Genomic DNA, 14,672 nt, shown 5'->3' on the forward strand with positions numbered 1-14,672 from the left:
GCACCGTGTCCAGTTCCCTAGACCACTCGATCTCTTAGGCTACATGAAAAATAGCTTTCGGTGGTCGATGTAATGCCTTTCATCGTCGGAAATATATATATAACTGAGTCGTGCCAGGCCCTGGAATTTTTCGCCTTTGGACCAGGTATGTCTGTTATCATGGTTATCAAAATAAGGAGATGTGGTATGATTGACAATGAGACAACTATCCACCAAAGTTCAAATGAATAAACTTATTTGTATAAAAGCTGAAAGTTTTACAAAGTGGTTAAAATGGACCCTTGAATGAATTGGGAATTACAAAAATAAACATAGGGTGGTAAGAGGGATCACATACCAAGATTACACAGGTTTTGTATAATCTAAATATCCTACAGTTTCAACCTAGACCTCTGATACATGTAGAAGTTTCAAAATTTTCCGTACAGACAATGCATTAGTTTGAATCTAAAAAACTATAGAGCAACCTATAGTTTTTCTATATATATGTTTTTTCTTACTTTTCAAAATGCATATAAAAGGAGGGTGACTGGGGTATAAAAATATGGTCCTTTTCCTACAATTACGCTTTTTTCAAAGATTGGCGCTTGTTTGGCTATTTTGAAAGTAATAATTTGCAACCACGTCCGGTTAAAATTGGAACGTACGTTAAAGCAGACACTTCATGTAAAGGGGGTGCAACATTCACAGATAGTTTAAGAACCCTTGCACAATCATCTGAGGAGTCTGTTGGTAGCCTGTTGCTCTGCTAAAGTTCTGCCCTTATCAAACACATCCTCATATCTAGTGGCAGTAGACATTCCAAGCCCTTCATTCTGGTCTATCTTACAGAACCTACCTATTGTATATAACTGCGTCTCGTCCTGAATATGTATGAAAGTTAAGCAAACAACAATCAATCAATCACATTTTATTGCTATTCACCTCATATTAAAATATAAGTAGTATTAATAAACGAGACAACCACGGTATCTTTACAAGTTATTAGATAAACAATCTCCCTTTTATTCCATCGTTTTAAATCTGTCAGTATTCTACACGGATTTACATATTTATTTGTATATGTTTTTCTTAAGTTTTATTCATACCTCAGTATCCTCCTCCCTCGGAGTTCTCTTGGGAGTTGTATCTCCAACGCATCTGTATAACTGTCGATGCAAAATTCTTTCTAATAAAGTTCTAGCCATCTCAAGTTCTGGTTTGGTAGACATGAGAATGACATGAAAGATACTATCGGTCAATTTGGTATATCCTTCGGGATCACTAATACATTGTGATAATGTAAGACAAGTCCTACAATAGTTTTGTAAAAAAGGAATGTTTCATTATTGGGAATGCGTCATGGGATGTACTTATCAATTATAGTTTATAACAAATAAATGTTTTAACTGTCCGATAAGCTGGACTAAAATACCTGGCAACATGGGTTGACTACAATACAGGGAATCAAGGAAGTTGATAATATAAATTTGGACTTTTTTCTGGTGTTTTATTTGATTCTTGAACATCAAAATATCATGCATATTTCCATTTCAGGATCAAACGATATAGTAAGTTTCATTTTGATAAATTGACTCATCTGTGAGGGGTAACGAATACAAAGTATGGGCTGGACAGGGCCAAAATATTCCAAGTTCAGTGGGGCGTTACTTATGGAAAAACTCATTGTACTGGTATATCCTACCAACATGCACTTCTGCTTAATTTTATTGGATCAAACAATGCACCAACTTCAATGTAGATATGATTAACCATGAAGGAGGAGTTTCGATGACAAAGTAGACGCTGGACAGGGCCATAATTTCTAAGCACGAAGAGGCATGAATGTGGGTAAAACTATGACCTGGAGATTCCTACCCACAGTAGGTTAAAGTTGTATTTAAAGATCTACAATCTACAATGTTCAAATTTATATTATCAACTTCCTTGATTCCCTGTATTGTAGTCAACCCATGATGCCGGGTATTTAAGTCATATGTAGAAAATTGTTTAAATCTAAATGGACTAAACACGTAATTAAGATGATAATCAACGTCCGTACCTCGAATCTATACTTCAAGACTATCATGTATTATTTGTGAAGTTGATACGGAATATTTATCAACAAGGTCTTGGTATCTTCCAATGAACTTTTGTAGAAAAAGGACGAGACGTTCTTTGTCATTATCCTGGTTCATCAACTTTCTGCTTAGACACTGGTGACGTTTTAAAAGTCTGAGTTGCAGCTGCAAGCTCTTGAATACAGAATGAGTTGGAAAATGTATATTTCATATGCAAGTGAAGTTGGTATATTGCTGCTAAGTTTGGGGAATTTATAATTTCAAAACTAAAATATTCTCGTTTGTTATTTTTTATGTTCGTGCTCATTTAAAAAAAAAATATCTCAAATCATATACCAAAACAATAAATTTATATGGAGAAAAATATTGTGAATTGTTTCTTTAAGACAGGTTTTCAATTTTTATGTGGTATGGTGGTATAAAGGGTGCAATAATCGGAGTTTTCGATAGAATTTATTTCAGAGAATGACCGAGACTTAAAATGTTCCAGAAGTTCTTTGGAGTTCTTAAGAATCCAAATTTGGTTAATTCCACTACGCGAATAAACAGTGTCACAGTATTTCTGTAATCCTTCTTTCACTGCGGACAAAATTTTGGTTAATTTAACGGAAAATTCCTAAGTAGAACATGCGGATGAGCCGGCAATGTACCGTTGTTTGTACGTTTATGCATTTATCGCATCCTTATCAAAAGTTGCGTTTTTATACATGGGATTGCCCGATTGTTCATTTATTCCTAATTCACTATAACATCTATACAACATCAAACTGTTAATTAAAAATCGAACGTTTTCCGTGAAACTTCAAAGAAATATTGCACAAATATCAAAGTTGTATACCTGCAATCACGGAACTGCTTGGGGGGGAAATTTCTATTTTTTTCTGACTTGCAAAAATAGTCAATTCTTAGTAAACTTTTCAAAAAAACGGAACGCCACCTCTTACAGTTCGCAACCCAGTTCTCACATATGGAACGTGCAAGCTTCAATATATTGGTGAAGAGTTTTTGTGATACACGGGCGTGTCTTTAGCGTTAAAATTACATTCCTTATGCAAACATATAATGTTACTTTTATAACTACTATCACTTTATATCACTTAAACATACACACTAATTTAACTTAAGTACTTTCATATCAATATGCAGAAGGAAAAAAAAACATGTTAATATGCATGATGACCGTTCTTGTTTTCAGCTATCTTTATAAAGCAAAGACCAATGGTGCGCGGCTTATGAACATGCAGAAAATATAAAATTCTCAAAAATTCTCAAAAATTATTTTTACGTGTATGTAAAATTATCAGACATTTATACACCTGTTTCATTCCTCAACCTGGAAAAATTTGTTCAATAGATGCTGTATTGTTTAGTTAAATACAGTGTTCAGATATATAAACCAAGATAACCTTCGGGGGGTACACAAGAACTAATCTAGTTTACAGAAAGTTAAAAATGCAGTCCGACCTACAACTCGGGACATCATTTAAAAAAGATGAAATTTTACAAAATCACAAATCTGTCCTTCTTTCCTTTGGTATTAACTTCAAAGAAAACGAAGAAAATCTACCGTCATTATACTGGATACCAAAATTTCACAAAACTTCGTAAAAGAAACGATGCATAGCTGGATCATCTAGATGTTCGACTAAACATATTTCTAAAGTGCTGACTACCATTCTTTCTACAGTAAAAGATGACCTTCAAAAATATTGTGATGAGATATATTCAACCAGTGGTGTCAATCAGATATGGAGTCTGAAACATTCTAAAGATCTACTGCTAAATCTTAGATCACAATCTCTGAAATTTTGCAGCAACATTAAGACGTTTGATTTTTTCTACGCTTTACACCACTATTCTCCATACTCAATTGAAAGATCGACTTCACCATCTAATTAAACAGAGCTTTTTCTATAAAAATTGGAATCGTAGATATAAATTTCTTGTTTTGGGTTATAATAATTTTTATTTTGTGAAGAACCACACTGAAAATACCAAGAAGATGATATTATCAAAATGCTAGACTTTTTAATCGACAATATATATTTTGAGTTTGGAGGATTGATATTTCAACAGACATTCGGTATTCCACTGGGTACTAATTGTGCACCCCTTCTAGCCGACTTGTTTTTGTACTCATATGAAGCAGAATTCATTCAGAATCTTCTAAAAGACAAAAAGAAAAAGCACCTTGCAAAATTCTTTAATTTTACTTTCAGATATATTGATGATGTCCCATCACTGACTAACCAATATTTCAGTCAGTACTTGCATCTCATATATCCCAGTGAACTTGAAATTAAGGATACTACTGATACTAGAAAGACTGCTTCATACCTTGATCTTTTCCTCAGTATTGACACAGATGGACGACTGCACACTAAAATCTAATGACAACGGGATGATTTCAACTTCCCAATTATAAATTTCCCATTTCTCAGCAGTAACATATCCTCCGCCCCGTCGTATGGTGTTTACATATCTCAATTGATACGTTATGCTCGTGGATGTTCACACTATACGGACTTCATATACAGGAGTGTGCTCCTTACGCAGAAACTGCTCCAACAGAGTTATGAGGAGGGAAGATTAAAAATGACACTCCGTCAATTTTATGGACACCATCACGAATATTGGTTGATCTATACGATGTGTTTGTGTCTAAACTAACTAACGACATTCTTACCACGTCTTAGATGATTGTGGTTTAACATCTATGTCGTCTGTCTTCTAAGTACCGAACGTGACCTATTCCCGAATATGACTGTTTTGCCGAGTGTGAATTTGCATTGCTATACAACGTGTCTTGGTATTTATACATCCAACATTCGTGTGTTTATTTATGATGTTTCTGTTGTGGTTTCGGTTAGATATTGTGTTATGTTTTACCGTTTGTGTTTGAATTCTGTAATTTCGGTACATTTTGCATATGTCTTATTTGTCAGTATAGTCGATTTAATTTCCATTTTCCATGGATAAAGTATTGTGTTTGTCCTAATAATGCGGTTTACATGTTGTAACTACTATTATATTATTTATTTGTGGGTTTCTCTTTGCTGAGTGTTCTTGCGTTTGTTTGTGCTGTATTTCTGTCACGTAGTGTTGTCATTTTAGCGATATTTTTTAACATCGCCATATAAGCGGGAGGTTTGCAAGCCATAAAACAAGGTTCAACCCACATTTTTTTCTGAAAATGCCCTGTACCAAGTCAGGAATATGGCAGTTGTTATCAAATAGTTCGTTTTCTATGTATGTTGGCCTTTTTTTTTTTGTTACACTTCAGTGTTTCTGTTGTTCCGTTGTTTTCCTCTTCTAGTTTATGTGTTTCCCTCGGCTTTAGTTTGTAACACTGATTTGTTTTCTCTCAATCGATTTATGACTTTTTAACAGCGGTATACTACTGTTGTCTTTCATTATTTGATGAAACAGCAGTTTACTTTTCATATATCTTTTTTGTCATACTCATCTGATACTAGTATATGTTTGAATAATTTTATGTTGTACTTACCTGTCTTTCTTCGGAACAATTTCTACCTTGTCAGCAGAAAGTAATGCATCCACAATCCTGAAAATATATGTGAATCGATCGATTGAAAAATGAGACGGGCCACTACGTTCAAATTCATTTATATTTGTTACTCAAATCAGTTATGGTTTCCAGCTTTTTAACCAGATCAATTCAACAATCTGAACTTTAGCTACTGGGTTATTAAAGGTATATGTACTACAAGAAGTACGATGTAGAATCTACTTCTGTAATGGTTTTTGAATTACGCGAAATCGGTCTTTTCTGTTACTAGAATATTTAAAAAGTAAAATAACAAAAAAAAACCGAACTCCAAGGAAAATTCAAAACGGAGAGTCCCTTATCAAATGGCAAAATTAAAAGCTCAAACACATCAAACGAATTAGTACGGCGGCTTTGTGAAAAATTGTGCCCATCCTGATACAAGCATGAAATTTGGCATAGACCTTCCTCAACTATTACTCTTTTATATCAGATAGGTAGGCATTTGAAAAAAAATTCTCACTTCCGGTAAAATCCAAAATGGCGGACATCATACTTAAATCAGCCCAATATCGATGGCTAGTATGTGAAAAGGTGTTATTATCAAGCTACTATCATAGTATTTGGTACAAACCTTTGTTATGTACTACTTTTGGATATTTTATATAGATTAGATGTCTTCAAAAACCCTATTTCCGGTAAAATCGAACATGGCGGACATTGTACTAAAATAAGCTTATTTTTATAGAGGGTAATTGAAATGTGCTTTAAAGTATTGCTTCTATCATTATATTGTGCAGGAACCTTTCTTTGGTGCTTCTCATGGATACAATTTATAGGACATATGTTTTTAAAACCCCTACTTCCGGTGATATCCAATATGGCGGACATAGAAATATGAAATTTTTATTTTAATATTAAAAATTATTTTCAAACACTTCAGGTAAAAAAAACCAATATGGCGTAAATTTCAAAGATGAGTCCTCAATCCATATCTTCGATGTAGAGTTTTGGATAGATTGATTAAAACAAAATAAAATCACTTAAGTACCAAAACATCTTTTGAACTACTAATTTATGGCCGCAAATACATGTTTATTCACAATCGGAGAGCTGATTTTCCACATTTACAAAGACCGTGATATTGTCTTTTACATCCAATGTACAAGCTCCTGATAAGATGAAGAGGCCTCACAAAGAGTTGTCCAAAAGGGTTCTCATGGATTATATTTTTCCCTTCGCCATTCATTAGCGTCTGGACTAGTTAGCATTGGAACCAATTCAAAGCTTGTTACTCATTCACACCCGCCATGGTATGTTTCACGTTTTACATGCTGAAAAAGACTAGACCGAGTCGTGGGAATAGCCTCAATAAGTCTTTCCTCTTCCAAAAACACATGTTTTCTTGCTTCGTTAACCCCATCTGATAAATTTGTTTGATCTTACAACAAAACCACGTATCGTTTTATCAATGACATTATCAAATCCATATCTGGTGATGTTGGCTGATCAATCATCATTCTGAATGATACAGTCACATCGTCAAACGCCATCCACATCAACAGTTCCTTTTCCAGCAAACGTGTAATCTCTCAATGCCTAGTGCATTTGAAAGGTCATGGATAGATATATATCTACAGCTTTTCCCACTTCCAAATGCAAGCCAAAGTTTGTCTGCTCCTATGTCACGGAAAAGCGAAACAGCAATGACAATAACATCAGTATCGATTGTTCGAGTCATGACTCAGTTAAGTCTGTGTTTCACTGCATCAGACACATGCATCTTGATTCTAGTGTCAGCCTCTTCATGTGAACATGGTGCTAAACTTGAAACATCATCATATGGTGGATAACACAGAAAATCCTCAGCTACACCTACCTTTTCCTCAAAATCGTTTGAGCAATCTGCTGTGAATGAAAACTAAAAAGTTCTTTCTTATTGTCGTCATCTCTCAGAAAACTCAGTAGCTCTTGCTTCTTGTAGCAGCCTGTAAACTACCGGTTTTGTCTATGTACGCATCCGAGACTACATCCACTGTTGTTACAGTTTCAAGGTGTTTCATAACGAGTATGCTGATAGGGTATTATGTCCTTACCTTGAAAAATACCTTAAAACTGTTACAGGAGTGGATGAAGTCTTGGATGCGTATGGTAGTTGTAGCAACAAATGATCAGGATATTCTATCTTATCCACCACGTGAAGTATTTCAAGTTTAGCACCATGTTCGCATTAAGAGGCTGACACTAGAATCATGGTGCATGTGTCTGATGCAGTGAAACACGAACTCAAACGAGTCATGATTCGAAAAGTTGTTACTGATGATGCTGTCATTACTATTTCGCTATTCCGTGACATAGGGGTAGACGAACTATGGATTGTGTTTGGGAGGGCAAAAAGCTTTGGATAAATATCTATCAATGACCTTTCAAATGCACTAGGCAATGAGTGATCACACAGACTTATTGAGATCCAAGCCTTAACCGGTTGTGATACGGTTCTATGTTCGCTTGAAAAGGAAAAAATACTGCGTGGGAGACAACTTGGTTTAGTCTTTTCCAGCATGTTAAACGTGCAATATACTAAGGCAGATGTTAAGGGGACGAGCTTGGAATTGGCTCTTATGCTACCTAGTCCAGGCGCCAATGGATGGCGAAGGGACAAAGAGGATCACTTTAAAAAAATCTTTCTGAGGCCTCATCATTTTGTCATAAGCTTGTACATTGTGGATGTAAGAAAAGATGCCTTGGTCGTTGTTAATGTGGAAAATCGGGTCTTCGGTGCACTGCTTTGTGTGCATGTGGTTGTGACTGTGAATAAACATGTATTTTTGGCCAAATAGTAGTAATTTTAAAAATGTTTTAATACTTTTATTAGTGATTTTATTTTGTTTTAATCAATCTATCCAAAACTCTACATCGAAGATATGGATTGAGGACTCATCTTTGATATTTTTTTACCGGAAGTGTTAACTTTGTATTTGAACATTTACAACAGAATAGAATTAGTGGTTTTGAGGATAACTTAAAGCCAAAAGTTTAAGGACCAGCACAAAAAAAACATTTTCTCTACATTTTGAAAAAAGTTGAATATTAAAGTAAAAATTTGATATTTCTATGTCCGCCATTTTGGATATTACCGGAAGTAAGGGTTTTTAAGACATATGTCTTATACATTGTATCCATGAGAAGCACCAAAGAAAGGTTCCTGCACAATGTAATGATAGTAGCAATACGTTAAAACACATTTCAATTACCCTCCCTAAAAAATAAGCTTATTTTAGTACAATGTCCGCCATGTTAGATTGTACCGGAAGTAGGGTTTTTGAAGACATCTAGTCTATATAAAATATCCAAAAGTAGTACATAACAAAGGTTTGTACCAAATATTATGATAATAACACCTTTTCACATACTAGCCATCGATATTGGGCTGATTTAGGTATGATGTCCGCCATTTTAGATTTTACCGGAAGTGAGACATTTTTTTCAAATGCCTCCCTATCTGAAATAAAAGAGAAATAGTTGAGGAAGGTCTATGCCAAATTTCTTGCTTGTAGCAGGATGTGTACAATTCGTCTGAAATATGCTTGTAGCCGCTGCACTAAATGGAAAACAACTGTCATATTCCTAACTTGGTACAGGCATAAAAGAATGTGTTTTATACGGGGAAAATATGACGTTATGAACTGCGTCCATCCAATGCCATTTTCCGCGTCACGTCATAATAACTCCTTTCCAATGCGACATACATTTAATGGGAAGCTCAAAGGACGGCATGATTTCATTTGACTACTTTGAATCTGCGAAGGCGTGATTATAAATGTATAACTATCGATGTGAAAGAAATTATTCTTACTCGAATAAGTGAAACTCGTTAGCTCACCTGGACCATAAGGCCATGTGAGCTTTTGTCAATACTTTGTGTCCGTCGTCGGTCATCTGTCATCTGGCGTTTGCCGTCCGTCGTCCGTAAATTTTTTAAATCTTTACCTCTGAAACTACTTAATGGATTGAAACTAAAGTTTGTTTGCTACATCTATACAGTGTCAACTATAGAGTTTGGGACTTTTGTCGAAGTAAATCACCAAACAAATGCTTTATTTTAAAAGCTGAACATATGTCAAACTACAGTTCTGGATTTATCTCTAAAACTAAAGTAACAAGAGAAAACTGATAATGTAAAAAATCATCGGCACAATATTTTTTTCTATCCTGAACATTTTGGAAGAATACTTCCACAAGTTTTGGATTTATTGAAATGTTGATTTTAAACTGTTTTTTCTTTGGTATTTCGTTGCCATTGTTTCAAAAAACTATTGGAGCTAAGTTAAGAGAGTTAATTACAATCATGATCTGCATGACGAGATGTATCTGAATATTGCTACCAGTTTCGAAGTTAATGCCCCCAAAAATATAGACAATTTTATTTTTTTTCATTTGAAACAGTTGTTGGCTGTAATCATGAAAAATCTGTCGATCTATTTTGGAGTTATTGCCCCTAAAATTATTTTTTTTTGTAATTTTTGGCTGTCTTCATGAAAAAATAGGAGCTAGGTTGAAAGTGTAAATTGCAATAATGATCAGCACGAAAAAATCTCTTAAAGGGGCATAAGCTGTCAAATTCATGTTCACCGATTTGACTTAAATTCTCATATTTGATTTACAACATACTAAAACGTATATTCAAATTACATAAAAAGTGTAAAAATAACAATTAACAATGCATGGACTCGATAATACTTATCAACATTTCGTGTGTATTTTTGTCTAGACGTCATCTATTAATCATCGAGATGACCTCCGAAGACTTCCGACGGTCATATAACCCGATATAAACATAAATATAAATATAAATAGATAGCGACCACGTGCAATTGGATTTTTCTAGGTGTGTCTGATTTCTTATTGTAGATTAAATAGTTTGTTTATCATCGTTTGTACCTGTATAAGAATGATTTTTTGTGGATCGAATCAGTCAACCAAATAGGTCATCCTTGTTTCACTTTCAAAGTTGACATTCTTTTCCTTTTAATAGCTGAATACATGTGTAACCCATCTCCAACTAAGGGGTTAATTTTAAGGTCACATGAATACGGATTCAATAAGGTCGAATTATTCACCTGCAAGTGAATAACTCATCAACGATGTTTCTTAGATTATTTTTGACAAAATTGAACCAAATTGGCTGCTAAAAGCGAATGATATTTAAAATTTTACTTTCATTAATGATAGAACAACAAAAAAAAAACGTATTTATTTTGTTATTTTGAAATATATAGGAGCTAGGTTAAACATGTTAAAAGTGATAGCTGCAAAAACTAACAGTATGACAAGATCGAACTACTCTGATATAGTGACAACCTGTTTTGGAGTTATTGTCATTTATATGTTCATTTTTACTGTGTGTGCAGTTTTAGCTGTTATCTAAAACAGTATTGGAGCTATGTTAAACATGTAAATGGCAAAAATTATCAGCATCACTAAGGCTACAATAGCATGCGCTCATAAAAGCCCGAGTTAGCAAACTGACGATTTTCAACTAGGTGAGTAATATATACAGGCACAAGTGTGCTTCTTTTTTCAATTCATATAACTGCCAAGTTGCTACTTTGTTTTACAGAAAATATATGTGACAATGTGTGATTAAACTTTAACATTCGATATGCATAGGTTCAGTCATAAGCAGTTGTCTTTGTCAACAACATTCAAAAATCAAATAAAGAGGATTACAGATTTGGTCAACAAAACATATAAACCTTTTAAAAAGGTATTCACAGATAACGATTTTAAAGCTTTGATGAGCACTTATCGCGATGTTTGAATTTAAAATGAGATTAGCATATTACTTACATAGCTTCAACAGCATTGCAAACTCTGTGCTTATAAGCCCTTCTATGAAGAACTGACCTGAGTTGAAACATTCCGTACAAGGTTTCGGCTTCCTACAATGTACATGTATACTAGTAATGTATATCAAATGTGAACAAAACAAAACGATTGGTTCTTATTTCATTATCAATAACTGAACAAAATTGCAATGATGCTTTTTAAGAAATATCAATTACTTTGCCGGTTTCATTGAAGTTTTCTCCGTTTGATCATATTAACATGTTCAACAAACAAAAGGAAATAAAAAAAAAATCGGACGGAAGACACCAATGGAAGATCAAAACTCAAAGTCGAAAAGAGACCGACAAAAGCATGACCAAAACGAAAAACCACAAAAGGACGAATAACAAAACACTACTTGGAAAATTAAAGACTGAGCAACAAGAACTCTATCAAACACCGGGGTTAGTCATAGGTGCTCCGGATGGATAAATGTAAAGCAATATAAACCATACAATCATGCAACAGTTATGACCGTTGTAATGGTCACAGTTGATAATTTAGATCAGACAAACCCTGTTTAAATTTCATGCACCAATAAGCACATTTTGTTTACATGTGTCTCCTAGATGACATTGCATATACTTTTCATAAAATGCTGTAGGTAAAATGTATAATACATTAAATAAGACATTCGGGAATCGCTCAATGTGCATACCTCTACAAAAAACAAGTAACATATTATACATTAGAAATGCTCTAGTACTTTTTAATTCTGGTTTCATAAAGTGAAAGAAAATGTCTGTTGTGTGTAACAAACCAGAGCTGTCAGAGGTTAAATGAATAAAGTATTTAATACAACATAATAAATTGCATGGTGATTTTATATGGAACAGTAAATAGTTTATATCCTCAAGTAATTCATTTATTCATAACCTACTTAAGAGTCTTGACGATTTAAAAACTTTGGCCTTATAGGGATTTAACTTTTTTCAACTTTTAATGTCACTTTTGGTCAAATTGCTCCTCACGTATTCATCATGTGCATGTTTGTTCTTATACATCTTTAAATGTAAAGATTTTAAGTTGGAGAGTTCCTAGTGAAATTAAATCCAGTTGAGCATCAGATCAGTTGTCAGTGATTCGGAACTAACATGATTTATATCATTACTGTCTAATTCTAAAATTCACCGTTGATGAATTCAAAATGTTTAAGAAACTAAGGCTCCAAATCCCTCCAGTAAAGTTTTCCCTTACTAAATTTTGCTATTCTATCAGGTCTCAATAGTCAATATAGCTCCGAGCTTATTCAAATAGGTATACATCCTTGGCTTTCATTCATTTTATTTGAACCCTCCTGATGAAAGTGTATCTAGAAAAGCGTTATTGGCGAACTTAATGTATAAAATGATTTTTTTACATTTTTTAGATTAAATAGATACCGGTTTATTATTTTATATTGTTTTTTTTTACCTCTAGATTATTGGTTATTTGTTCGTTGGGTTTCTTTTGCATTGATATAAACCCCTAATGTCCTTTTATTTTCAAAACACAACATACTTATTTAATGCTAACAGGAGGAATTAGCTATCAGTTTCGTGTTAGCAACAACAATTCAAGTAGTATGGAAACTGCATAATTCAAAAGCCAAGAAGATTCAAAGGAATGGCATTTAAAAACACATTTAAAAAAAAATTCAATGGTTCACCTTTTTTAGTCAAACGTATTCCATGATTAAATTTGAAGTATATCAATGTTAATCATATATGACAGCAAAAGTTTTAGCAATACTCAGTTGGAAAATGATTCGGTTTTAATAAAATAGATAATGTTTTTCTAACATTTGATCAGCAATCAATTTGTGGAGGAGATGTTGTAGCTTTGCCCTACCTTATATCTTCAATTCAATTGTGTACAAATTGTATCTTTGGTTAATTTATTCTATCAAATACTATGAAGATCTTATTGACCTATCTTATTTCTTCAATTAATTTGTGCAGATATATTGTATCTTTAGCTTGACTTTTCTCTGCAATCAATGCGAGGAGGTGTTGTATATAAGACCTACCTTATCTCTTGAACAGATTTGAAAACTGTCATTAACCCTTATCACACGTGCAAACTTCATGAATCTATTGTGATCAAAGGTGTTTTTTATTCCCAATCCATGACAGTCTCTAGCAAAGTAATCCCATTTGTCTACATCAATTCCATTCCTATCATTTGCAACAATCTATAGTGTATCAATTAGTAATGTTAAAAACAGAACACCTTTTCAAATGCAGTATTTTATCATATCAGATCAGTATGTGAACGCTCAAAAATAAAGTTTAGTATAAAACAAACGAATGCATAGTTATGAAATTGTAAAATATAAGATTAATACGAGTTCACAGCTGACAGAACCAATCGACCTTCGGCAGGAAAACTGACAATCCTAGTCAATTGCGATTGGAGTCGAATGCACCTGGCAAGTGCAGGGTACGAATTCACAACCTCAGCGTTGACAGACTACAGTTACAGTACATGAACTACTCTACCCAATCTGGTCATCAAAACCCCTCATATAAAACATACCATGTCTTTTAAATAATTGTCAAATATACCAACCTATAAAAACTATGTAGAAAATGTTAAATTAAGATTACAAATATCTGTGCTAATACAGTCATACTTTGATACATCACCACGAAAGGTACAGTAATTTCATTGTTCATGTCGTTGTATATAGACAAAAACAATGTCCCAGACAAAGTTCTTCTTATACATTCGAATTCGGTCCAATTAACTATATATTTTTCGAAAGGCCGTACACATGGGTGCAGTTATTACCTGAATAAAATTAATTTTGAACAAGCATTTCAACTACTCTGCAAGTTAAATTGGTATTGACGATACCTGGCAAATTCGAATTCCCATGGCGGTTGAGGCATGCATAGCAAGAGTCGCTTATCCTGTATATTGAAATTGATTTACTAGATCGGAAATTAAACTACTAGTTCTCCTATATAACATTGAGTTTATATCATATTTTCAAACGACATATTTAGAGGATAGCTCATTCATTTATTGCAATTGGGCTATATATATATATATAATGATTTCTGCATATTGCTTTCCAAATGAAAGGTATTGCACATTATTTTAAAGTATTTTTGTGCGTCTATTTAAGACAATGCAATAAATCTAATTTTGAGTTTTGATAACGGTTCAGCTGGTGAATTATGTATGTCACGTTCACGTCTAGTTCTAAAATATTGTGCAACATTCCTTTA

The 14,672-nt window shown here is 33.7% G+C and overlaps 1 protein-coding gene across 1 annotated transcript in view; it reads right to left on the reverse strand.

The window, feature by feature from the left end:
- Positions 1–14,672, reverse strand: part of LOC127701986 (deoxynucleoside triphosphate triphosphohydrolase SAMHD1-like) — a 44,893-nt gene that overhangs the window by 12,715 nt on the left and 17,506 nt on the right. Inside the window, exons 8-11 of the mRNA XM_052205958.1 lie at positions 13,466–13,630; positions 11,419–11,510; positions 5,569–5,625; positions 1,089–1,293 (exon numbers count right to left, since the gene is read on the reverse strand). Of these exons, the coding sequence (XP_052061918.1) occupies positions 1,089–1,293; positions 5,569–5,625; positions 11,419–11,510; positions 13,466–13,630 (519 nt within the window). The remainder of the gene's footprint in view (positions 1–1,088; positions 1,294–5,568; positions 5,626–11,418; positions 11,511–13,465; positions 13,631–14,672) is intronic.

The sequence above is a fragment of the Mytilus californianus genome, unplaced genomic scaffold (genome assembly GCF_021869535.1).
Source record: "Mytilus californianus isolate M0D057914Y unplaced genomic scaffold, xbMytCali1.0.p SCAF_5, whole genome shotgun sequence".
NCBI classification, from domain to species: Eukaryota; Metazoa; Mollusca; class Bivalvia; order Mytilida; family Mytilidae; genus Mytilus; species Mytilus californianus.